Below are 24,686 nucleotides of genomic sequence, written 5' to 3'. Positions count from 1 at the left end.
GTTTTTATTTTATTATGATAAAGATGAGATGAAGAGGCAAGGTTTATCTCTTTGCTGCACAGGAAGTATAGAGACTGAGATAAATTTTGGACCTTTGATGTGAATAATGCAAATCCCATGTATTTCAGCGGGACTAGCATTTCACATACAAATTATGGTGCAAGATATTCACATTGTAATTCAGAGTGAAGAAGGAAGAGTTGTAGAAATAACAGCAAAACAAGGGGAAAAGAAGAATCCATCCATTTAGCTACTAAATACTAGACATGAAAGTAATTTCTTAAGTCTTAGAGGAGGGATGAGAAGCTTGCGTATGTCAGTGACCTCATTGTAAGATGCAACTCTCTAGCTCCTGTTTCTTTAGTCCAGCTAACTAAAAGCTTTTCAAGACTTTATCACTAATTTACTCAGTTATACACCATTTAAATTGTGTTTTGCCTGTCCTGTGACAACTTTTGTAAGGCAAAAGGAACTGGTTATGAAACAGATATGCAGGTCTGCAATAACATAAAGAAACATGAAATCAAGTCAGTCACAAGTTCAGTTCAGACCTTTTTACTATACTTGCGTAGTCTCTCTGTGACTTTAAAATGTCCTAGAGAGGAAGAAGGAAATACGTAAAATAGTAATTTTTTCTGTGTTCAGTGTCCGCAGTTTAATCAATCTTCCATTAAGAAATCTTTTCATAATTCAATTCCTTTTATTAAAAAATGTGAATGCTTGCCAAAAAAAATTGAGCAGATGTGGGGAATGACAGTCAACTGTGACACAAATTGAGTTCCTTATGCAATCACATTATTACCAGTTAAAGCTGGTAAAACTATATTGAAGAGTGAAGTCTCTGCTCTACTGATTAAACCCTGGCACACTTTGAAGAATGATGAATATTTACGAAATATAAAATTGGTTTAAATTGCAGAGACCACCTAATTTGTTGAACAACCTTACTGGTTGCCACTGTGTCATCATAGTTTCCACAAGAGGGTTATTCAGAGCTGCTCAGCTGTATTAATCTTTTCCAATTTTACTAGCATCTCAGGGTCCTTGGGCCTCCAGCAGCCTGAAGTACAACAGCTGCCTCAACATGAATTTGGCACAGTTTGCCAGCAGAGTCAGGAAAAAATTGGGGTGGATATAAAAACAGCAGTTTTGTCCTCAGTTTTTTAATATTTTAAGGATAAATACAGGGTCTTCTACTAATGCATCAACTGCCCTTAGCTAGCTCTCTTTTGTTTGTTGTGGTGATCATAACAGTCTGTTGTAGGAAAGCCCAGTTAAGCAGTATGTCTGACCATATGAGCAAGGTCGGATCCATTGTCCTGGTCTCTAGGGAAGAAGCAACCAACCAAACAAAAACCCCCTTGCAGTCAACTTCTACAGAGACCTGGTCTTAAAAATCAAGCTCCTGGATTCATATTTAAACACTTAACTGTTTAGCTTCCAAAACTGCAAGCAACCAGCCATTCTGATTTGAAGTCTGCATGATTTGTGGAGAGTGGAGTATTTCTGAAAGCCAGGACAACTGGCATGCTAGGTTATAAGAGCCATGTGTCAGTTACATTCACTTTTTTCCTTTTAAATTCACTAGTTTTGCTGGAAGGTGGTAATCATGGGCAATTCATCTTTATTTAGGCACAGGGGAAACAAAATGAAGTTTTCTTTATTAATGAAAAACTGTTGAAAGTTTGTCCTTGAGTGGAGTATTTCTGAAAGCCAGGACAACTGGCATGCTAGGTTATAAGAGCCATGTGTCAGTTACATTCACTTTTTTCCTTTTAAATTCACTAGTTTTGCTGGAAGGTGGTAATCATGGGCAATTCATCTTTATTTAGGCACAGGGGAAACAAAATGAAGTTTTCTTTATTAATGAAAAACTGTTGAAAGTTTGTCCTCATGATAGGCATTAGAGTAAGGTCCAGGTCCAGTAAGGAGACTATCAGCACAGTCTTCCAAATCAATTATTGAAGTGTCTTCATTATGTTCTTTCCCCCCCCAGCAATGAGATTGTCATTCATTGTTTTATGATTCTGTCTCATTGGTCTCGGCACTGAAAAGCTGTGAATATGCCAGTGCGTCTGTGCAGAAGATCTCCATTAGGGCTTGGGCTAGGACCACCCACTCATTTCTCGTGAGCAAACCAGTAGCTGTTAGATAGCACCTTTTCAGTAGCTACCGACCTGGACTGGGTGTGAACTGGAGACCAACAGGTGAAAGGTATTTTGTATCCCACTATTAATCCTTAGAGCCATCAAGTCCTTCCATTAAAATCTTATGAATAACTTTTTTATCCTTCAAATAAGTCTGCTAGCATGCAGTTGTAAACTTGTATTTTTTGCTTTGTAAAATTTCCAAAGCATGTGGTTGTGCATATACAACTGCACACCCTGCTGCTAGAAATTGGGTGGTTTCCAGTAGCTCTCAATGCCTGCATTTGTATGGGTCAGTACACATAACGGTGAACATGCACACAAAGTGCCTTCCTGCACACATTGGTATTTTTCAGCTGTTTAAACAATTATTTGGATTTTCTTTAAAAGTTAGAATTTTATTCCTTTATGCTATGTGTTTTATTTAACACTGAACACATGCAGTGGGGAAGGCACAATGACAGGGATGGCCGTCTTAATCTAACTACACTGTGTGTACGTTCTATTATGGTAGTTAAGATGTACACTGGATAGTTGAAAAAAGTTGATAAATGCTAAATTTTAATTGTGAAATAGCCGTATTCTGTCAAGTGATTGGATTTTATATCATTTGACACAAAAATAAGGTGTATTAAATCTATGCTGAGGTATTGACATATTAGCAGCAGACGGCACCAAAGAGGACATTTTAGATGGTGTGATGCAAGGTTCCTCAGAATGCCATTCTGCAAGAAAATGCTTTCATTCTTTTTTTTTAATTTTTGACAAATGTGGATATATGAAAATGATAGCCAACATGAACAAATGTAGCTGTGCTGATTGTTTGTAGTCAGATCATTTTGTGTCTCGGGTGATAAAATGTAAGATTTTTCTCCCCTTTATCTGTTAATGAGTATTTGAGCCTGTTAATAGCACAGTCATTCCTTTGATGCTATGTATGCTGGCACCTGTCATCATTATGTACTCCAGGCCTCCTGACTGGCTTGAACTTGAGTGCAATATGCTGTTTGGAAAGTGCCAAAAAGAGTAGAGCAGTCATGTATTTTCGGTGATCCCAGTAAATGAAAATTAATCATGTTTGACAAATGTTTGTGGCCTTATAGTTCTGTAGGCAGAAGCTATGTATTTTGTGACCATATTCAATGAACTGTCCTTTTACGTTCTAGAAATAGACACAGAGACAGCATGCAACCAGCTAAAACTAATGATGTTAGTCTGTTAAAAAAAGCAATGATACAAAATCCGTAGATGTTAATTCTCTCAGTATTAGTGACACATACGCTTGATGCCTGTCATTTTGAAGCCTCAAGGCTGGACTTACATATGTCGTGGTACCTTTTGCCAGACTAAGAATGCCAACCTTGGGGTTAAATGTGCAAAATTTAGTGTTTAATTATGACCCTCCCTCCCCCACTATCATCCCAATTATCTTAATTTGAATAATTATTTTATACTGACCCAAATTTAATTTGTGTTTTCAGTTGGAGATTATTTTCTTCTTCACTTTTTGTTCTCAACTATGGTTGTATGCTATTTAAAAAAATGAAATTGCATTTAATCTGTAGATGTGTCTTTACTGAACTATTAGATGAGGAAAAATCAGTCTGGGCTACATGCCATATTTTTTTTGGTTTGGGTGTTTGTTTTTTTTTTTTTTAAAATAGGGATGAGAGGCACTGCAATATAAGATAGTGTAGTGTATCATGTAGTTGCACCATTTGGTTGACAGGAGCCTTGTGCCATGTGGATATAGTTTTAAGATACATGGGTTTACCAAAGAAAGTTTACTAAATAATAAGGCTAAACTCTTACCTCCAATGAACATCATTGTTGTGAAGTTGGAATATTGTAAATTTTTAGCCTGCTTGTATCTCTGCCAGGACAGCCTCTACGTTGGTTTTGATGGAACCTGGTCTTGATATAGTTCTTGGTGTCCTGCACAACTTCTTTCTCTCTCTTTATTTTATTGTCTCTAAGGCCCTTCAGGGAAATACTGAGAATCTGGAGCAGCTGTAATCATGAACAGGCCTCGTTATTATTCCTATGTTAACTTGTGGGATAGCGCAGGATGTATGCAATGTCTGTTTCCAGACCACAAAACTTGAGAAAGCCTATAAGCTCATATCTGTGAAATAACACTCAAGGCAACCTTGAGAGGTGCAGACCACAATGCACTTCCACCGTGGTTAAACTTAACTGTTCTTTATTCTGGAGGCCTTCTATTTTATAACACGAACCACAGCAACTAATTTCACGGGGATAGGGATGAACAGGTCACAGGTATCTTATTGAATAGCTGATGGTGATTTGTGTTTGAATATCAGACTGGGCTAATCCAATATGGCTGTTTTCTTCATGAAAAGAGTAATGACCGCTAATGGATCTGCTCTGGTACTTGTATAGCATAATGCAACTTTAGTGGCTTGATAATTTCAGGCACAGCAACTAATTTCACGGGGATAGGGATGAACAGGTCACAGGTATCTTATTGAATAGCTGATGGTGATTTGTGTTTGAATATCAGACTGGGCTAATCCAATATGGCTGTTTTCTTCATGAAAAGAGTAATGACCGCTAATGGATCTGCTCTGGTACTTGTATAGCATAATGCAACTTTAGTGGCTTGATAATTTCAGTGATAAGAAAATCTGTGGTTTAGAACGTCTGTTCTTTTTGCCATAATTTCTGTTCTTTTTTTTTTTCCCTGACCATTTTGTCATACCATTGACCATTGGTTTAAAAATTACCTTTTCTATTTCAGTTATGTTTTATGGTTGACAGAATTGATTTCTGATAAAATCTTACTGCCCACATTAAAATCAGAAATATTTTCTATTTATATACCTTTGTTTGTGGTGACTTTACTGTTGGCTGCGTATATAGTGTTATTTAGGACACGAGGAAATGGAATGAAGCTGCGTCAGGTGAAGTTCAATTTGGGCACTAGGAAAAGGTTCTTCACTGAGAGGGTGGTTGGTCACTGGAACAGGCTCCCCAGGAGAGTGGTCCCAGCACCAAGCCTGTCAGAGTTCAAGGAGCATCTGGACAACGCTCTTAGTCAAATGATATAGTTTTAGGCAGACCCGAGAGGAGCAGGGAGTTGGACTCGATGATCCTTATGGGTCCCTTGCAACCTGAGATATTCTATGATTCTGTGATTTCATAGAACCAAAACATGTTTTTTCCCTTCCCCTCTCCCCCTTCTTTTTTTTTAAGAGCATGACTAAAGCTCCCTCCTACCTTCCCTTCCGATTTTAGCTTGGGTCTGTGTAATGCTCATCTTGATGCCTGTCCAGAAAAGTAGCATGGAACTTGATGTTCACCCAAAGCCCTTTACAATATTTTTTGTAATACATTTCTACCACTTCCTTACCTCTTGGACATTGACGATGTTGGACACATTTCTTCCTCAATCTGGAGATCTGCAGCATAAAGTAGCTGACCACAAAACTTACTGTAACACTTAAACATTCATGTTTACTTAGGTTAAATCTAGTGATAATAGTAGTTGTTTTTCTCTAGTGCCTGGAATTTGGAAATAGTAACTGTACATGATCGCTCCATGGTGACACACTGGTAAAATAATTTTTCCGGCTTTTTTTCTTTTTTAAGGGACGCAAGAGTGAGGCAGAAAAGTACTTCATGAAGGCTATTCAGCTGGATCCTACCAAAGGAAACTGCTACATGCATTATGGTACGTTTCAGATAGATAGGGTTTCCACACGTATTCCAGGATTGCTGTTAATCTCTCCGAGTGATTAAGGATTTGAAAAGTGCTACTGGCAAAATACCTTCTTTAAAGGGAAAGAAACTAATCTGCCATGTATAACTTCATCTCCACTTCAATTTGTTAATCACTGCAGAAGGAGAGGTGAAGATTTTCATATTTTGCATAGCTTTCCTCCTGTGAGGGGAATTTCAGTATTGCTGCCTCTCTGGGAAAGAAAAAAGGTGACTATTGCCATATGTTGAAGTTTCATGGCCTGGAATATTATTATTAACAGTTTTGGCCTAACTTTGCTGGCTGCCGGCGGGTGGGCAACTACAAGTTGTACTTCAGTGTGCGTGAGTTCTATATATCGAAGTGTCTGCTTTTTGTTGAAGGCTTACGGGCCTTACATCTACCTCCTTCCCAGCATCTTCATGGCTTGAAATGGGTAAGAATTACAAAAGTTTTTAACAAGTTGGCTATACCATTGTCATAGTAAGACATGCATGTGCTTAAAGCACACAGTTAATTTGAAGGTATCTTTATAACTTTGGATTGTTTTTGCTAGATGTGCAAAAAATATTTCCAGATGTGATTAGTCCCAAGGAACAAAAAATATTTAACTTTATGGACTAATTCTTACTGTATTTTAAAGCTGATAATAGACAAATCTAAAAATGCAAGCTATGTAGTCCCAATTGGAAAATATAGAGGAGTAATAAATTTCATCTTAGTTAAGGAAGAAGGTAGGGAACCACAGGCATACTATATATATCTTTGTATATTGTTTTAATTTCGTCTTCTGATTCTAACTGGTAAATGTAAAATAAATGAAAATGAGTGGCCAAAAGGGAAAATTAATCTCACATACTAACCATGTTTTTATTTTGTGCGATTCCTTTGTCTAAATTGCTCACACGCTGTATTTCTGTTTGGTCCTATGCAATGTAAAATTCTGTATGTTAGGCTCCCAGAATCGATGCATACATTGTTACTTAGAACATGTCATGGTATTTAAATGAATGTAGCCCAGTGCTGCATTATTTTGCATTATGGATCATTGCAGTTAGTGACCTTGTCTTCTATTTATGCCTGTGCAGGTAAAACTGATAGGAGTATTTGTGCACATAAGCTCCATTATTTCAATTGGGTATAAGTATAGTTAATATCTCAAGATAATGAAGAAAAGTTGCAGCAGATTGTTTCTTGAAATCCTACTCAAGCCCCTTCCAGCCTTTTTTATTAAGAAATCTATTTTTAATTATTAGGAAATCTATGTGTGTACAAATTCAAAAGTAGGTCTCAACAATCCATCCTGGCAATTGAAGTTATGATTGTGTATATTTTATTACAGGTCTAGATTTTTTTCTTTTTCTCTCTCATTACTTCATCAACTTGCCTGTCTTTTCCTGCGGTATTCCTTCTGTGTCATTTTCAAGTGCCCTATAAACTAAAAGCAAGGTTATTCAAATCATCATTCATCTCTGATGTATTGACTACTTCATTACCAGACTACAATATTAAAATGGTGTATTGTTTCCTGATTAAGATTATTCCCTAAAAACTTTAGCAAATTTTTCCTTTATTGTGTCACAGGTACAAAAAGTGGTTTCTGTGTCCTGGTGCAGAGGTCATTATTGCAATGTAAGTGAGATCCTGCTCTGCAGATGAGGAGTGAAGGGCAAAATTTAGTCAGTGTTTGGAACACTGGCGTAGTAAAATGTGATGCTGAAGGGCTGTAGACACAAGAAGGTTCTCTATACTAGTCGCTAGGTCTCTGTCGTGGAGTATTATACACAGAGAGCTCTACTGAATGGTACACCTGCAGGTGTACACCAGCTCTACTGCAGGTGAAACCTTTTCTTTTGATTGTGATCACCTCACCAAATTCAGTGATGTTACTCCGTGTTTATATCAAAGTAGCCATGAGAAAGATATGGTTTACTTCTGCTTGGCTTATGTGTCTATGTAGTACAAGTGATGTCAAAACCTTGTCACTTCGAGCAAAAGACTGTAAAATTTGAAATAAATTATCCTTGTTTTTCTTTCTTTCCCTTTTCCCTTTCTTTTCTTTGTCCCTTTCTTTCCCTTTTCCCTTCTACCTATTTGTTTTATTGATCAGGAATCTGTAGTGTGTGTTACCAGGGACACTCCGAATCTTACACAGGAATCCCTAGTGATCGCTTTATGCTTTATCTCTACATCTCATTAATTTGTTTTAGCACCTTGTCACAGGTACAGTCCATATCCTATATGCCAAGCGTTAAACTATGGGGAAATACATCCATATTTTGCATGTAAATCTTAGAGATTACTTTTTTTTCTCAGCATGAAGATATTGGAACAGAGAATAAAATATTTGGCATCAGCCCTAAAAAACCACATACCTCATGGAACAGCCAAATGAAAAGACTGTTCAACTGGGACACAATAGTGTGTTGATGGAGTAGCAGGAATAAATGGACTGAAGATTTTCTTCCAAGTGCACATGCATGGACACACTTATAATTTGTGCTCCCAGGATGTGCAGATGTTCTTTTTGACTTCTAACCTTTTAGACTTTTTTTGGAGCTGTCAAGAAAAATTGTCAATATTCTGTGTCTATTAAGAGGCCTACGTTTGTATTATAATGTGCTTTAATTCAGGCCTTAAGCCAAAGCTGTTCCTAGAAGATGTGATTTGGTGCAGGAGTCAGCTTATTTGATCACATGGAAGTTTGGAGAGAGGTGAACAGTTTCATGGTTGCTTCTACCACCACAGCACATTTCTGTGATCGAGCTAGTGTTAGGATTAGTTTTGTACAGGTAATTTGCTGGCTTTGGATTTCAGTGGATTTAGGGTTAAAGCAGTGTTTCTTAAACTCATTATGCTTGGAGATGTCTGAAGGGAGAACTAGTGGAAAAGCTGAAGAGATACAAATCCCTGCACACTGCAGACATGATGCCATTTCATTGGACATAAAGGGAGGTAGCTTTTGCTCTAGTGACCAGAGAGGGTGGCAGCCCCCTCTCAGGCTGAAATGAAGGCATCTGCTCACCTGTCCACATTTTCCCCTTCTTTTCCCCTTTTGCCCTTCTTTTCTCCTTTTCCTTTCTCATATGCCAGTTACCTGAACATCTGAGCTTTGTGCAGAACCATTGTCTTACAAATATGTGGTCTTGATGTGTGATCTGATACAAGCTACTCAGATACATGGTACACTACCAGAAACACCTAACAGATGAAAGAGAGAAGATGCGTATGAATCAGGAAGAAGAAAAAGTGGCAGAGGAAAGAGTGCAGAAGCACCATTTTTTTGTGAAGTACAATTTTTTTTTTTAATTCTCTGGCAATGAAAATCTTATTTGTGGCACAACCTACATGTTTTTAAACTAAAACAGTGGAGAAGGTTATTTCAGATACTAGATTTGAATGCCTCTATAAAGTTTGAAGGCTTTTAATTGGATATTTTTAATGAAAATTCTTTAAAGAAGATTTAAAGTGAACAGTTTTGACTAAACTGAGTTGAGCGTAATAAATGCTTATTTATTTTTGAATTTCCATCTTTTTTTTTCTCTAGGAAAGTTTTCTTCAAATATCCTACCCACATCTGCTTAGGATATTGGCTCTCATGCATCCGACTTTACTTTGGACATTTAACTCAAGTATGCCATTTTGGATCCTGCAGGACCTCAGTGGCTTCTGTCATCAACAGATCGATGACGTAATTGAAATGGTCTCCACTGGCCATAGAGGGGACACTTTCTAACCTAGGTGCCTCGATTAAATGCTTATGGTCAGGTGGGATGAATCCAAGTATCAATCTGAGAAACTACAGAGAGATACCTATGAAGTAACCAATTCCAAAGGAATTTTCATATAAATATTTTAAGAACATGTTGGCATCTAAAGAGTCAGTAAGTCAAATTTGTTGACAAGTGTGCCAAACATAGAAATGTTCAGCCGGGTCAGACCAGTGACGTTATGGCTCAGAGATTATTTAGTTTTGGATACAGTATTGACCACCCACAAAGGAAATACAGATCTCCCATTTCTGTCTGCACTGAGACTATCTCAGGAGAAGTTGATGAAAGAGTCTGTGTAAAATTTGTCAATGCAGAGAGATTAGATGAATTTCAAACAGTGAAATACTTAAGTGCTTGTCTGTTTGAAGAGAAACAAAAATATATTCTTCAGTATCTTTTCATTGAGATGGCTAGTAGGATGCAGTGTAGTTGAGGAGTTTGAAGTTGTTGAAGGCTTTCTGTACTAGCTTTCACTTCAACAAACAAGCAAACAAACAAAAAACCCCATAAAGCTACAGTGAAATTTAAGTTGTGCAAACATTTTACCTCCAAAACTGTCTTATTTCCTTTATGATTTCCTGTTTAAAAAACCAAAAATACAACCAAAAAACCACCACTAAAGCAGGTTTCATTTTGCTTATTTGCTAAAAATAGGGTTTGCTACCATGCCTCTTAAAGTGCATATAGTGGCCTCTCTCCAACATAATGAAAATGGAGTGGGGAAAAAAGAGAGAGAGAGAAAGGAGGAGTGAGGTTTCAAGATAAATGTGTGTACAGACGTCCCTCCTCCCTTACATTTGTAATGGCTTAATTGGAATGGGGAAGTCTAGAACCCAACAGGATGTTCAAATTAACTCTGTTTTATTAATCACCATTGAGACCTCTTTTTAAAATAGTTTCCTTTGAATAATACATTGTTTCTAATAACTCTAAATTGTTTAATGATTCCTTTTTCATTATAAAAATGGATTATTCTCATTAGATTAATTATGCATTCACTTAATTAGGCAATTCACATTGATCATCTGCCTTTTTCAGTGCATTCCCAGTTACAGATATAAAACAAAATGAAAAACATGCTGTCAGATTCGGTAAAACTAAAGCGTATTAGCTATACTCTTATTGAAGGAAGAACGAATTAACATGTTCCCAAACATTCTAACTTTTTTTTTACATTATCTTTCACTTTTGAATTTGTGATAATTTAGGAGTTGTTTTTATAGGTTTTCGCATATTATCTGGGGTTTTTTTACACAAGTTTAACTTGTTAGCTGCTATTTTTATTTTTTCCACTGTCATAGTAAGTCTTTCTAATCATTGTTTCAGCACAGAACTTTTAGCCCTTTTTAATGCCTAAATTTTCACCTGGGTCTGTGAGCATTTTGTATCTGTCTTGCCTCCAAAGATGACTGCTTTACTACTCCTAAGTCCCAGCCTGAAAATTGATTGGAACTGCTGTGGTTTAAGCTTCAAAATAAATTTCATTGAAATATGATAGCAGTGGATTTTCAAGCACCATTTTTTTCAGTCTTTAAGTCATACACTTACATGTGTTAGTGAGTGTGACAATTTACATATTTTTACAGATGTACATTCAGTTTTCTTCTTAGATGTGATGTATTTATAATATTTCCATGTAGTCACATTGTTCGCAGTGCTGGAGCTTTGTGTCTTTGTTCTTCGTTGCCCAAAGAGCAGCCTGGGAAAGCTTTATTTTTCTCCCATATATTTAAGGAAAAGATCTTATGAAGAAAACAGTGTAATAATGAAAAATAAAATGTCAAATTTCTATTGATAAGAAAGAGAAATATCGACCATGACCTAGTAACAAAGTCTTACTCGTTTCTTCAAGAGAGTTTTATGCCTGTGGAAGAAATGTCACCCTAGTCCATAGGAAGGTCAGTTTTTATCTTTGTCAATGAAATGAATAAAACTGATTTCACAATCCATAATTCCAGTGAATGAGTTGTCCATTTCTGACTGACAGGTTAGCTAAATGAAGTATATGCCAAATGATAAATAAAACAGAGTGCATGGATCTGCTCCATTGGGAACACCAGATGCTACATGGTGATTATGTATTGAGAAATTAAATTCCTTGATGAGATGGGGTCAAAGCCAACCAGATGTAGTATGTCCATCACTAAGTCACTTTGCCAGGCTTCCCAATATGCACTCATGAACCTTTCAGCAAATGAAAGGTTTTTTGCCATTGTAAATCTTTTGGAAATCCTAACATTAAATATATAATGATTTTTTAGGGAAGCTATAAAACAAGTTTATGATACTCAAATAACAGATGTTCATAGAAACATATGCGCTCTTTGGAGGAAGGGTCTCTCTGTCTTGAGCATACAGTGCCGTCAGATTAAGATCCTGACTTTGGACTGTGGCTTATACCTCCTTCTACAATATCAATGAATGTAATTCCAGGAAGACAGGATTCCTAGACCCAAACCAGGAAGAGAGATGTAACTGACTCACAGAAAGACTTCATTAAACTTCCGACCTTTCCGCTCCCAGAACTTTCTCCAATAACTTTGATTTAAGAAAATCTTCAGTTACTGTTAACACAGGCAGTTATTTCTTACTTCCAAACTGAAACTGAACAAGAATATACCAGAAACTGAGCTATTCAGAAGAATATACCAATTTGAAGTCTTGTTTGCGGTTTTCTTGGCAGCTGTGAATGATGAGTGTACAAAGGCATATGTACATAAATTGTCAAGTCCTTTTTGTTGTTCTCTAGGCTGTTGCTATCACACAACGTTAAAAGAAGATTATTACAAACCACTATAATTACTATTTATTCCAAACTCCCTTTAGAACCAATCACTTAATGGAATGCAGTGGAGTATTTCCAAACAAGCTAGGTCACTGACCCTGAACACTGTGGAATTTCCATGTTTCTGACCCTTCCCTTGAGTTTATCCTTAAATCTAATCATTCTGACATCCCAAATACATGGTTGACTCTGCTTCCTCAGCACAATATACTACTCTGCTCGAGAGATGTGGTATAGAAATTGCAGATCAGAGACAGGGCTAGAAATGTGGCTTTATGCTTCTTTCATGTTGCCAACATTTGGGGTTTCTGCAGGAACTGAAAAAGCCGGTGGCACGAACAACCCCGGAGACTTCTTTGTTAACAATCATGTTTTGACCTATGAGTGCCATCTCATTATCAGGATTTTTGAAGGAATAGCATGGACCTGCTACAAAAGTGCAACTGGATAGTTCTTTCCCATTCAAATTTCACTTTTCCAAACCTTATACATCACCAGGTCTCTGGGGAATGACATAGGGTCCAGAATCTTCCTTAGTATTTGTAAAACATGAGGTCCTCTGTATTATATCTCTTCATCATTAATCTTCTGTTTTAGTGAGAGCTTCCAGTGATCCAGATGTGGTCACAAGTTCAGTCATCAAGTCCCAAAGGCTTGCAATTTAATTTTTTCTCTCTTATCTCTGGTCATGCTCTGGATGACATCCAATGGTATATTTAGCACAACTGCAACATATAAGTTTTTCAGACAAAGAAAAAGGTTAATAAAAAAGATTTTTCCAAGCCAGTGCATATATTGATGTTGCAGCACCCACTGGCTTGCGTAGTCTTTCTATATATTTTATTTGCATGGAATTATCTTCTCCATGGCAACCAATTGAGGGGATAAACTCCCCAAAAGCCCTTCCAGCAAGAAAGCCAGAACAGCTTTAGATAAAGATGGAACAGGATGTAAGGAGCAGCAAAACAAACTGGAATGCTGCTACCATCTAGATGATCCTGATGTAAGTTCTTTTTGCTTCCCCTGTCACATCCTACACATTCAGCAAGAAATTGTCTAAACAGGCCTGGAAAGCAGCATCTTTAAGCAAACATTCCCTTGCTCTGGGAACTGCTCATTCACAGCCAATGAATCTGTTTTGAAACTCTTAAAGGAAACAGTTACATTAGGTCATGTCTGTTGACTTGGCATCTTGCAACATTGATTCATCACCTGAAAAGCTTTGGAAATCAACTCGGAGACATGGTCTCTCCTCTCATTTCTTCCACAGAATGCTATTGAAATTTTCCATTCAGAAATATCTGGTTGCATCTGCTCTTTTGCTTGCATCTGCTCTTTTGCTCTGCATTGCCACAGCAGAGTTGAAGTTGATGGTGACTTCAGTAGTGGTTGTGCTCATGCTAGTGAGAATGTAGTTCAGTTCTCAAGACAAGATCTTGTAGCCTTGCTGTGTGCTTTAGAGACAGACACAATGCATTGGGTCAGCCAGAACCCGACCCCTATTTTGGTTTCTGTTGAAACTTGAAATGCTTTGAAAGCACCAACAGATATTCAGCTTCAAATCCTCGATGTTGAATGTGCTGAAAGAACTTCTAGTGAAGTTTATTATAAACAGATTTGACGGTTGAGTCTATGGTCCTGATATATCCACTTTTCATGTTAATATAGTTGTTTAAGTTGCTGCCATGGAAGGAGAAAACTCTTTTGAAGAGGATAAGATGCAGAAGACTTGGTGACAAACGTATATTAAAAGAAGCAAGTGCTAACTATTCCCTATTTTGGTGGTATTAGAAGTTTTTTCCTTCTTATTCAGAAGGTAGTTTACTCGGTTTTGCTTGGATTACTGAAGATATCAGGACATGAGTGTAAGTCATTGAAGTTTGAGTAAGTGCAGAACCAAAAGCATTCTGAGAACATTCAAAGTGGTTCTTTTTAAAAGCAGCAGTAGCAAGATGAGCTTTTTCAGAAACCTACTCTGTTCTGGTACAAAGTACCTTTGAATGTTTGCCAGTGAGCAAAAGAGAGAAAACATTTCAATTAAAGAAAGATTGGTGCAACTTGCACTTTTATCTAGTAAAATAAAAGCTCATAGTGCCTGTAGGGAATAGCTGAGCCCGTTCTAGAGGAAGGCACTAATGCCTTTGTGCTCTGAACATAAAAGACTGTTACACACAGGCATATCCCAACCAATTAATACCTTTCGTATTTTGTATTGCTTTACAATAAAGCAGCAGATCTACCAATTCACATGTACGGCTTTTAAACTTGTGTTGGCGCATGTTTTAACAAAATGCTTTACAAATGTTCATGATCATTTTAGAGAGACGTTTATACAGGATGGAGAGCTGTATGCTTTCATCTGTGGATGAATCTTTGTTAAAAATTTTGACAGAAGATGAAAATAACTTAGTTTTTTTCAACTCCTAGGAACTGGAAATTTTTTTTTGTTGTTTAACTTGCATATATACTTTTATCTTGTTTTTCAGTAGATTGCATATATTTCCTCAATTTTTTTTTTCAAGTATAGACCCAAAAACACTGTTGATGATTTGCAAGGAAAAGTAAGTTTGAACAAGGCTGTAGGTACAGAATTCTTCACCTTTTATGCTCTTTCTGATGCTTAAATATCTTAGTTTAGGGAAAAATGACTAAGAGGATAGTGAAGTATTGAATCAGTTCTCTGCTGTCAGAGGTCTTTAGGAACTCTTGGCTACACATTTACACTCAGCTTTGTGCTGTCTAGCAAGAAAGGTGGAAACATCTGTTTAAAAAAGTAACATTGTTCCAGGCAAGGAACAAGTTGTTGAAGATCACACCTGAACCTGGACTGTGGATTTCCCACTCCCCTTCTAGAAGAATAGTAATGAGAAATACGCTTTCCTTGAAAAAGGAAAATCTGGGATTCAGAGCTTCTAGAAAGCTGTTTTCTCAAAAGCTGGTTCTGATTCAAAAAACCAATCAGGCTACCATAATTTACGTTGTTGGCAAGAGCCAGAGTCGAGACACCTGCAATAAGAAAGCTCTGTATGTGATATTTGGCAGTGTCTCATAAATCATGCGGTTTGCCAGCTACCTGTCAGAGGAGAAAATCCTGCATGTAAATTTAGACCCACACAAGTGGTTCCTGGATCCAGGGTCTTGTGGATCAGACCTTCCGATCCACCTTCAACACCTTGCCAATATTCTGCCCTGCTGATGCTCTTCTCTTGGGAAAACACATCTTTATGTCTTTGACGGGAAAAGTTCAGAAGTCTGCTTTTTAATGAAGAAAATGCAGCAGTAAACTGCCAATCCAGTTCATTCTTACATGAATTTAGTATATCATATTAAAAGGAACGGCGGCTAATGTTTTCAAAATGGGATATCTCTACTTAGATGCTTTAAATTAAATTTAGATGTGTGAATAAAATTAGTCTGCCTTTCAGGAGAACTTGGCAAATCAATTCTCAGCCGAAAGTTTCCACCTTGTGCTGGGTCTGGCTGGGACAGAGTTAACTTTCTTAATAGTAGCCTGGGTGATGCTGTGTTTTGGATTTGTGGCTAAAACAGCCTTGATAACACACCAGTGTTGTGGCTGTTGCTGAACAGTGCTTGAACAGTGTCAGGGCTTTCTCTTTTTCCCACTCTGCCCCCTCAGTGAGTAGGCTGAGGATGGGCAGGTGTTTGGGAGGGGACACAGCTTGGACAGCTCCCGAGCTGGCCACTCTGCCCCCTCAGTGAGTAGGCTGAGGATGGGCAGGTGTTTGGGAGGGGACACAGCTTGGACAGCTGACCCGAGCTGGCCAAGTGGATATGCCGTATCACATAACGTCATGTTCAGCAATAAAAACTGAGGTAGAGGAAGAAGAGGGGGCTTGGTTTCTGAGGCGGCCTTTGTTTGGAGACTGGCTGGGCATCAGTCTACATGTGAGAAGCGGTGAGCGATTTCCTTCACTTTGCTGTTTTTGTTTTTTTTTCTTCTTTCCTTCATCTATTAAACTGTCTTATCCTGACACACGTTTTCTTCCTTTTGTTCTTCCTATTTTCTCCCCTCACCCTGCTGGGGTGGGGGGGAGTGAGCAGCTGTGTGGGTGCTTGGACGCTGGCAGGGGACAACCCACCACACACCTGTACACTCAGGTATTGATTTTTCCACTAGATTGAGAAGGTAGCAGTCGATTATATTTATAGCCCATCCAATTAAGGAAATGCTTGATCAGCAGCCTCTCATTAAAGCACCTCTACTCGGGCAATGAGTAAGGCAGTTATGGGGTGTTCCCCTCTCTTGTTTGCAGTCAGTATCCTATAAGGGTTTGTGTGTAAAGGATGCTACAGTCGACTTCAGGAGGGTGCTATGTATCATCTACTATCTACCCATTCAGCATGAGTTATTGCCACTGTTATTACCACCTCTAGTACAGGGGAGAGACTTGTTTATGGTAATGCACAGTCCTAGAATTTTCCTTTCTGGAGAAGTGAGAGTTTTACTCGTACTTGGCTGGTGCCATGCAGTACTTGCAATTGGTTTTAGTTAACTTTGGTAATCCTGTAATAAAGATAATCCTTTAATGTGTTAGATAAAATAATAATCCTATTATAGAGACACTTTTTAGAGACCTAGTAGTAAATGGAGAGCAAATTTTAACAATTTAAAGCATTAGTTTAGAGCTGTTGCTGACATTTTTGATGTGTCCATGTAGACTAATGGAATATATGCAGCCAAAGTCCTAGAAAAACAATTCATAAAACAAGCTTTTAACTAAAGCATCTAGCAGTGCACTTGCTTTTCAGTAAATATATATAATGTTCTGTTCTAAGTTCGACTTGTAGAAATCTAAAGCATGTATGAATTTCATAATATCTTTAGTATATGTTGATCTTATAGACCTCTTAAAGAGCTAAGAATTAACCTAATGTGTTGCTTAAGAGCACCAGTAAACCATTAGTATTGGTTTGAAATGGTTTCAAATAATGTTATATTTTTAGAAATTACATGGATGAAGTGCAAGTATTTTACTGTTTAATAAAATGAATCTAAAGTAAAGAGATTTGTTGATTATGTCACATGAAATAGAATGTTTCAGTTACATTTTATTACATTAGAGGTAGTTATAAATATACATAAAATAACATCTCTATTGAGCTTCAGTGTTAAATATTTCATACAGAAAACTAGAAGTATGTTTAAAAAAATCTGTCTCTAAAAACCCTTGAGTAATTTTCATTGAAGACAATAATGAGGATTTTTCTCCTTATGGAACTAATTAGCTTAATGACCAGTTGACATTTTTAAATTCTAAACTGCAAAATATTTTTCCTAAATTAAGTATATGATTTTTTTGAGAATGATCTTGAATGTTCACTGTGTCTTGAAATCTAAAAGGTTATGTCCTCTTTCTTCCCCCTGGCTGGATATATCAATAGTACATCCAGTTACTAGTGTCTCATTCTGCTAATCCAGTACTTTCATTAACAAAAGAACCTTAATGTTAACAGTTTAAGGCTGGTTTGCTTTAGCATGGACCTAAAGATTAGGGATACTGGTTTAGTTAATTTGTTGGAAGAGAATTGGAATACTAGTTGGTCAAGTTTGTTTCAAAGATTTATCTTTAAAGAAAATAGGAATTCAGCCCAAATCAAGAGATAGGAACTGCCTATTGTAGTTGGTAGATTTACTTGTCTGAGAACTTTCAGATTCATATCTGAGTTTGTCCTGCTATATATAAGGCATACCCTGATGTGGTACCCGAAAACAAAAAAAGGCAAACTTGTAGCTTTTGTCAACATTTTTTTTTTTTCCCTTCAGAGACTTCCATTAATGTCTCAAGCAATGGTTTCTAATTCTGAAGACAAATGAATTTCTTATGATCCAAACTGTTCTCATATGCTTTCTTTTTATGTTTTTCTCTCTTTCTATTTATTTATTTATTTATCGTTCTGTGTGAGAAAGCCTTTTTGGAAATTATCTGTTTCTGGAAACAATGAACACAAAGCATCATAATGCATGGAAGGATGGCACATATTAGATAGTGGATGTAATTAAAGCAAGCAAACCTTATGCTATGAATGCAGAAAGACACCTGAATGTTTTTCCAAGACTTTCTGCAGATCTGAATAACTAAGATATAGCTGACTGTCTTGAGTAAATAATCTTCCATCTCTTGCTAAGTTGAAATGTATCCACAGAGAAAGGAAAAAGCTAGGAAAGCTGTCGTTCATCACTTTTTGTATTGAGATAATTCCTTCTGCAAATGTGTTTATTGTACCAAAGCATCACTGGATTCACTATGCCCCTACAGACCTTGCTAGCTCTGGTTAACTGGATTTTCTGCATGTGCACGTAGTGAGCGTGTAAGTAACAGGGAACGTATGAAGAAAGGAGGCAAGAAAAAAAGAAAATCCCTCGCCATGAGAGGAAATCATTTGTTCCTGAAGAGGCTTGTGGCCAGTGATAGCTTGGTGGACTTTTGGTTGAGTGATCTTACTTTGTAAAAAGTAAGATAAAAAAGGAAGGATGGGATGCTGGAATGTATAATCATCATACTTTAAGATAGCTTTTCCAAATACAAAGTTACGTAGACACAGAGTCTAGACGGCTGAAACCCTTTGAAAAGTCCTTGATCCAAAAATAACACATTTTACAAATTAGGTGTGAAAAAATCACTAAAAGGAGCAGAAATAAGGTGTTTTGAGTACCTTCCAAAGTGCTTTTTTTTTCCTCTGCTTCAAAGGAAAACTAATTTTTATAGAGTTCTACTAGTTGTTATGTGTTTTGTTTTGAAACTACTGTACTTAGTTAAAGTTTTGTTAATGCTAAATTATCCATTCTTTTCAGTTTTAACTTGGTTTAATGATTATGATAGTGTCATTTGTAAAAATTCAGTCACTTGATTTTATCCATCTTCTATTTTTGTTCGTGACATGTAAGGATCATTTAGGAAACTTGTAAAAAGCTGCCTGTTATGATTCTCTTAGTGTTACTGAAATATGTGATAAAATACCAGTTTATCAAGGTATACTTATATATAATAATTTTAAAACAAAGTATCATTTATCATTCTAAAGCTGAAGAAATGTTTATATATATATATAACAATATAAATTTTTATGTGATTTTGAGATATGCTTTTAAAATGGGAATTTATTTCATTTGTAGATGCTATTTTATTTCATTTTGTTTTGAGGAAGTGAAGATCAGTGTATAGACAGAAGGTCAAGATCTTAAATGGCAGGCTTCTTGGGGATTGGGAGTATTGTTTCTTGATGGCTGAGTTTTACTGTATCATTCTCACTATTCATAAATATGTTCTGCAAATATTGCAGTTAGTTATTACCTGTCATACTTACTGCATTTTTTTCTATATTTACTACATTGTAAAGATATTGAAATACAGAGCAGATCAAAAAATAACTAAACATTGAATCTAACACATCTGATCTTTTTTTTCTTTTTTGGCAATTCCTTTTCCTAACTATATTGTCTGAAGTAGTATCCATCAGTTGTTTTCTGTGGGCTCATGTTCATGCACTCCATTGCAGGTCAGTTCCTCCTAGAAGAATCCCGCCTGATAGAAGCAGCTGAGATGGCAAAAAAAGCAGCTGAACTTGATAATACAGAATTTGATGTTGTTTTCAATGCAGCCCATATGCTCAGGTTAGTGTTTTTACATCTGCCTTACTTGATTTTCCTCCCTTTTTTGGAGGAAAAAAGTCTTTATAGCCTTTGCTTACACAGGGTTCTTTTTAAAGGCCAGCAACTCTTTTGAATAATTCATTATTGCTAATAAGATAAAAAGAGTTGGAGTTAAACTGTTGCAGGATTTAGCACTTTCTATTTCTAGTTTTCTATGCGTTCTCTCATAATTTCTTACGTTTAAAACTTCTGTTGTTCACAAGCAGGTAATCCTTTTTGGTTGCATACAAGAACAAGTGTTTCTTTTTTGAAGAACCTTCTGCAGGATTTCCTTTCACCTGATTTTTAAAAATTTAGGATGCATAGCAACTGCAAATAATACTCTATTTCTGTTCTGGATGTAACTAGAGAATATTGAAAATATCACATTTTATGTTAATATCAGTAGGGAACACTACGATAATTAAAAATCTAAATATTCCCAGGCTAACGATGACTTTGAGACTCATAGGAGCACTTAATGATGTTGTCAGAATCCATGATTTAAAATGTAGCCTTATATTTAATTCTGTTCTCCTATCTGAATAGAATAAAATTTTAGACTTCTTTTTTTCCTTTTAAAGCTGTCAGACCTGGATATTCAGTAACATTAAGCTTCTGCCTGAACATTATCATTAAACTCACATTACTGTAATAGGTATCCTCCATGCTTATTTCTAGGACAACTATCTAATTATTGTCTATTGTCCGCTTAACAGCTGTGAGGATACTTGATTTCATTTAGATTATATCTATGCTTAGAAAATGCATGAAAAAGGAAATAAAAAATATACTTCATTAGCACAAAACAGTTATTGAGATTGTTTCTCTAATGAAGATATCTCACTTGGCTGTTTATACTTATAACATGTAGAATACGAAATGAAAGGAAAAAAAAATGGTGTTAAAGAGAAGGTAGAATCAGCCTCAGCCAAGTGACCTGTGTTTCAGAATGAAGGGTTCTATACCGGGATTTTGAAATAAGCCCCAAAACACCCTTTGAGAAATAACTCGCACTGCTTGTAGATTAGAAAGGAAACCAAGACAAATGGTTCACTGGTAAACAATAGTTTGACCTGCCACAGGGGTATGAGCTATTTTAAGGATCCTTCCCTTCCTCCTGGTTATTTTCTGAATGATATCTCTCGAGATAGAATTCAGTAATTTTAAACATTTAGGTTAATGAAACAAATTCACAGACAGAAGCATAGCTAGTTAGGCATGAAAGCTGAATCCAGAAGGGTATAGAGTGTGTCAGACTCCTGATTTCAGTGAGTGTGTTGTGGAAGATGGTTTAATGGTGTGATTTTTTTGTGGGTATTTTAAAATGTGGTGGCGTAGATCAATACTATTTTGGCAATAGGTTTAATAAATCTCTTAATTTCTCTGTGAGCACTGAATGAAGCATCCCAGGTCTTGAAGGCACATGTCTTTACATCCTGATATGAGTATTTTTTCACTCTCAGAGTAAGAGCTATGCTGCTGTACTGTACATCAGCCATGGTTACCCTACTTGATCTGGTTGGGAGTGGACACTTTTTGGGAGGTTTTGACCAGCACTGAGCTCAGTGATCCTAACTGCATTCTCTATTTTAGCTGTAAGCAAAAAACCAAAACCTTTTAAAAAAAAAGAAAACCCACCAAACCAAAACCTTTGAAAACAAAAAAAAAGCCTGGTGGTTTGGTTTAGCTAGAATCCAACTGTGCTCCTTTGGGATACCCAGTTGGTCTAATTTTTCGCTTAAATACTCAGCTTTCTTTGTGGAAGATCATAATGTCTCCCTAATATGCTCTGGGAGTCTAAAGTGGTCTGGAGGATTTAGCAAGAGTGAGGGTGGCAAAGTTAAATTCAGTGCTGCCAAGTATTTGCTTAAAACCTCATGTGTTGTGATCTGACCGATTTTTGCTAAAAGGTTATGATTCTGTTGTCTGCCTTTGTTCACTGCATTACTTAGCAATTTATTCACTATATTGCTTACATAATGGCTGTTGGACAAGGGGAATGTATATTCATACATTAGGACATAGCAGCTACAAATCCATCATGAGTCTGTGGGACTTCAGAGGAAGCTGATTTTCAGGATATTTAGAAAGATGGAGAGCTGAGGTGATTCCAAGAGGAAAGCAGATAACAAGATAGGAAGGAGGAAGAAAAGAAGGGAGTACTCAGACTGGCATAGAGTGACGCAGCTAGAAACTGTCAATGCTAAAGACAGTTGTAAATGAAAGGCTGAAATTAATAAATATAATAGTTTCATGTAGGTGACCAACTGCTCTTTCGGTACCATAGAGAGCTAGCTATAAAAACTGACTGGTGAGTAAGAATTTTGAATGGACTGCACAGCTGTGAGGTAGAAAATATATTATAGAAGTTCACAGGGCATGGAAGTGAATTGACTGTTGTGAGAGAGAAGGGATAAATTTTTAAGATTAAGAGACAGAAATTTATATTAATGTGGATGATACAAGGTGTCCAAAATTATTAGGAGGTAATAACAGCAACTTAGATTTTTGTGTAAATTCTAATATTTTTTTTCAGACCAAGTGATTCTGGTGATGTATGTTGAATTAGAAAGGAATCATCTTTCCCGCCTCTCATACTCCTGTTTCCACCATTAGCCCAAGGAGTGTCACAAGATTCAGAAACATGTAGACATTTCTTTGACTGTCTACATGAATTGCAGGCAAATTCTTTCAAATTTGGGTTATAGCTGCTTTGGATAGAAAACAATCACAACATTCCCTCCAAGTCTAATTTATATTTCTACTCTAGTGCCAAAATATTTTCCTTTTTTAAAATCCCTTTAATCTCTGAGAAAAATGTTTAAATTAAAATGCAACCTAAATAAAAATTAACAAGTTTTTAAAATTTTGAACAAGGCATAGACTGGAATGCTGTGGGTTAACTTTTTTTTCTTAAATTTGCAACAGAATTGCTAAGTGTGTCCAAATGCAGTAGCTGTATTTATAGATAGCCTGTTCTCAGTTTAGCAGTCACAAGAAAGACTTCTGCTGCTTCTGTCAGGTATTCCAACACTGTTTACTTCCTGTCTTTGTGACTAAATCTGAAGCTAAAGTCAAGAAAAAAAATGGGTTAGTTCTGTTTGCATTATTGAGAGGCCTCCCTGTTCCTAATTACACAAACATAGTTATTAATTTTTTGCCTAGATGATTTCTGTAGGATCCTGATAATGCAATGCCAGATGAATCAAGTCATCTGTAATACAGGTGGGATGTGGGATGAATGTAATTAATTTCTTTGCAACACTCTGGTAACTTTTAACTTGCCTAGTACTTGCCTGTAAATTTTGTTTTTTCCACAAATTTGTTTTCCAGACAGCTTCATTCAAGGGTCGTGTAACTGTTTAGGTGGTTCTTCTTAAAACAGTAACTGATCATGTGTTTTACTTTTGTGGTATTTGCTATGCTCTTGCTTATAGCCTCAGTTTGAAGCCTTTCAGCAAAGCTAGATACATTTTAATGGAATGTAGTGAAGCATGTATTTGTAATGCCATACGGTGGCTGTAGCTTCAGTGACTGAGTCATGGATTAACAGTGCTAAGTTTTGCTTTGTAGTTGTATACTGAGGTGAGTTGCCATGAGATAGGTTTCCTGTGATCTAGGGAATGATTGAGGAATGGCAGTGTGGTGACACCGCTGTACTAATCAGAAAGAGGAAAAGAGCTTCACGTTGTCTCCAAATGAAAACAAGCATAGGAAGAAGAGCTTTGCCTAAAAGCACATTTTATAGGAATAATTGTTTTTTTCACACTTCTGTAAGACAGTGGATTGTTGTGGGAAACACATTATGTGAAGTTATAGCATGTTTATTGGCTATTTGAAAACAGAAGTCTAAATTAGAGCAATACTACATGACACGGTCTTCATTTTTCAGTGAATTTCTGTGAGAGTATTTTGGCTCTCCAGAGTACACCTACACACAGAGTGTAGGTGCTGGCACAGTCTCATAGGCACAAGTTCACCCTATGTTATTGCCTAAACAGATTTTATTCATTCTTTAATTACTGTCCATGTGCTTAAATATATATATGTATGTATGTATGGCTAAGCATATAGTCTATGTAAATTTTGTAACCGTTGTAAAACAAAAAGTGTGGATGAAGGGTTACATGTATGGAATCTGATTATGATTTTGTTGTGACACAAAAAGGTCCATTAAGAATGCCGAGTATCAACATTCAGTATTTTAAAATAGGAATCTCTTTGAAGAAAACTTCCTTATAGCTGGACTGACATCCATGATTTCACTTTAAAAAAAAAAAAAAATCAGCAGTCTGAAGCCTTATGCCAAACAATAGGCGGGTTAAAAATAACCTTTTCCCATTCACATGTTTATGTATCTAAACCAGTCAGCTTTGGTGGTGTTTGTCTCTTAAAGCAATTTTTTCCAGTGATCAACATAAAAATTCAAAATGAATGCAAGCTGAATATAACTGGGTGTCAAGAGAACCTAAAAGCGATGTGTTGTCAAGCACATTTATGAGGTGCCACTAGCAGTCAGCTGGAACAAAATACCGGGAACTGGTAGGTCTGGAGGCTGAGGTTAAAAGATATGAGAGAATAAAAAGAGGACACATTTTTGTCCCTT

The 24,686-nt window shown here is 36.7% G+C and overlaps 1 protein-coding gene across 1 annotated transcript in view; it reads left to right on the top strand.

The window, feature by feature from the left end:
* Window positions 1-24,686, top strand: part of TMTC2 (transmembrane and tetratricopeptide repeat containing 2) — a 188,273-nt gene that overhangs the window by 137,344 nt on the left and 26,243 nt on the right. The window contains 2 exon segments of the mRNA XM_019473561.1: window positions 5,760-5,841; window positions 19,945-20,059. Coding sequence (XP_019329106.1) covers window positions 5,760-5,841; window positions 19,945-20,059 — 197 coding nt within the window.

This window comes from Aptenodytes forsteri, unplaced genomic scaffold (genome assembly GCF_000699145.1).
Source record: "Aptenodytes forsteri isolate BGI_AS27 unplaced genomic scaffold, ASM69914v1 Scaffold71, whole genome shotgun sequence".
In the NCBI taxonomy this organism is placed as follows: Eukaryota; Metazoa; Chordata; class Aves; order Sphenisciformes; family Spheniscidae; genus Aptenodytes; species Aptenodytes forsteri.
The sequence above is the reverse complement of the archived record's forward strand: the minus strand, read 5'-3'. Positions and strand labels throughout refer to the sequence as shown.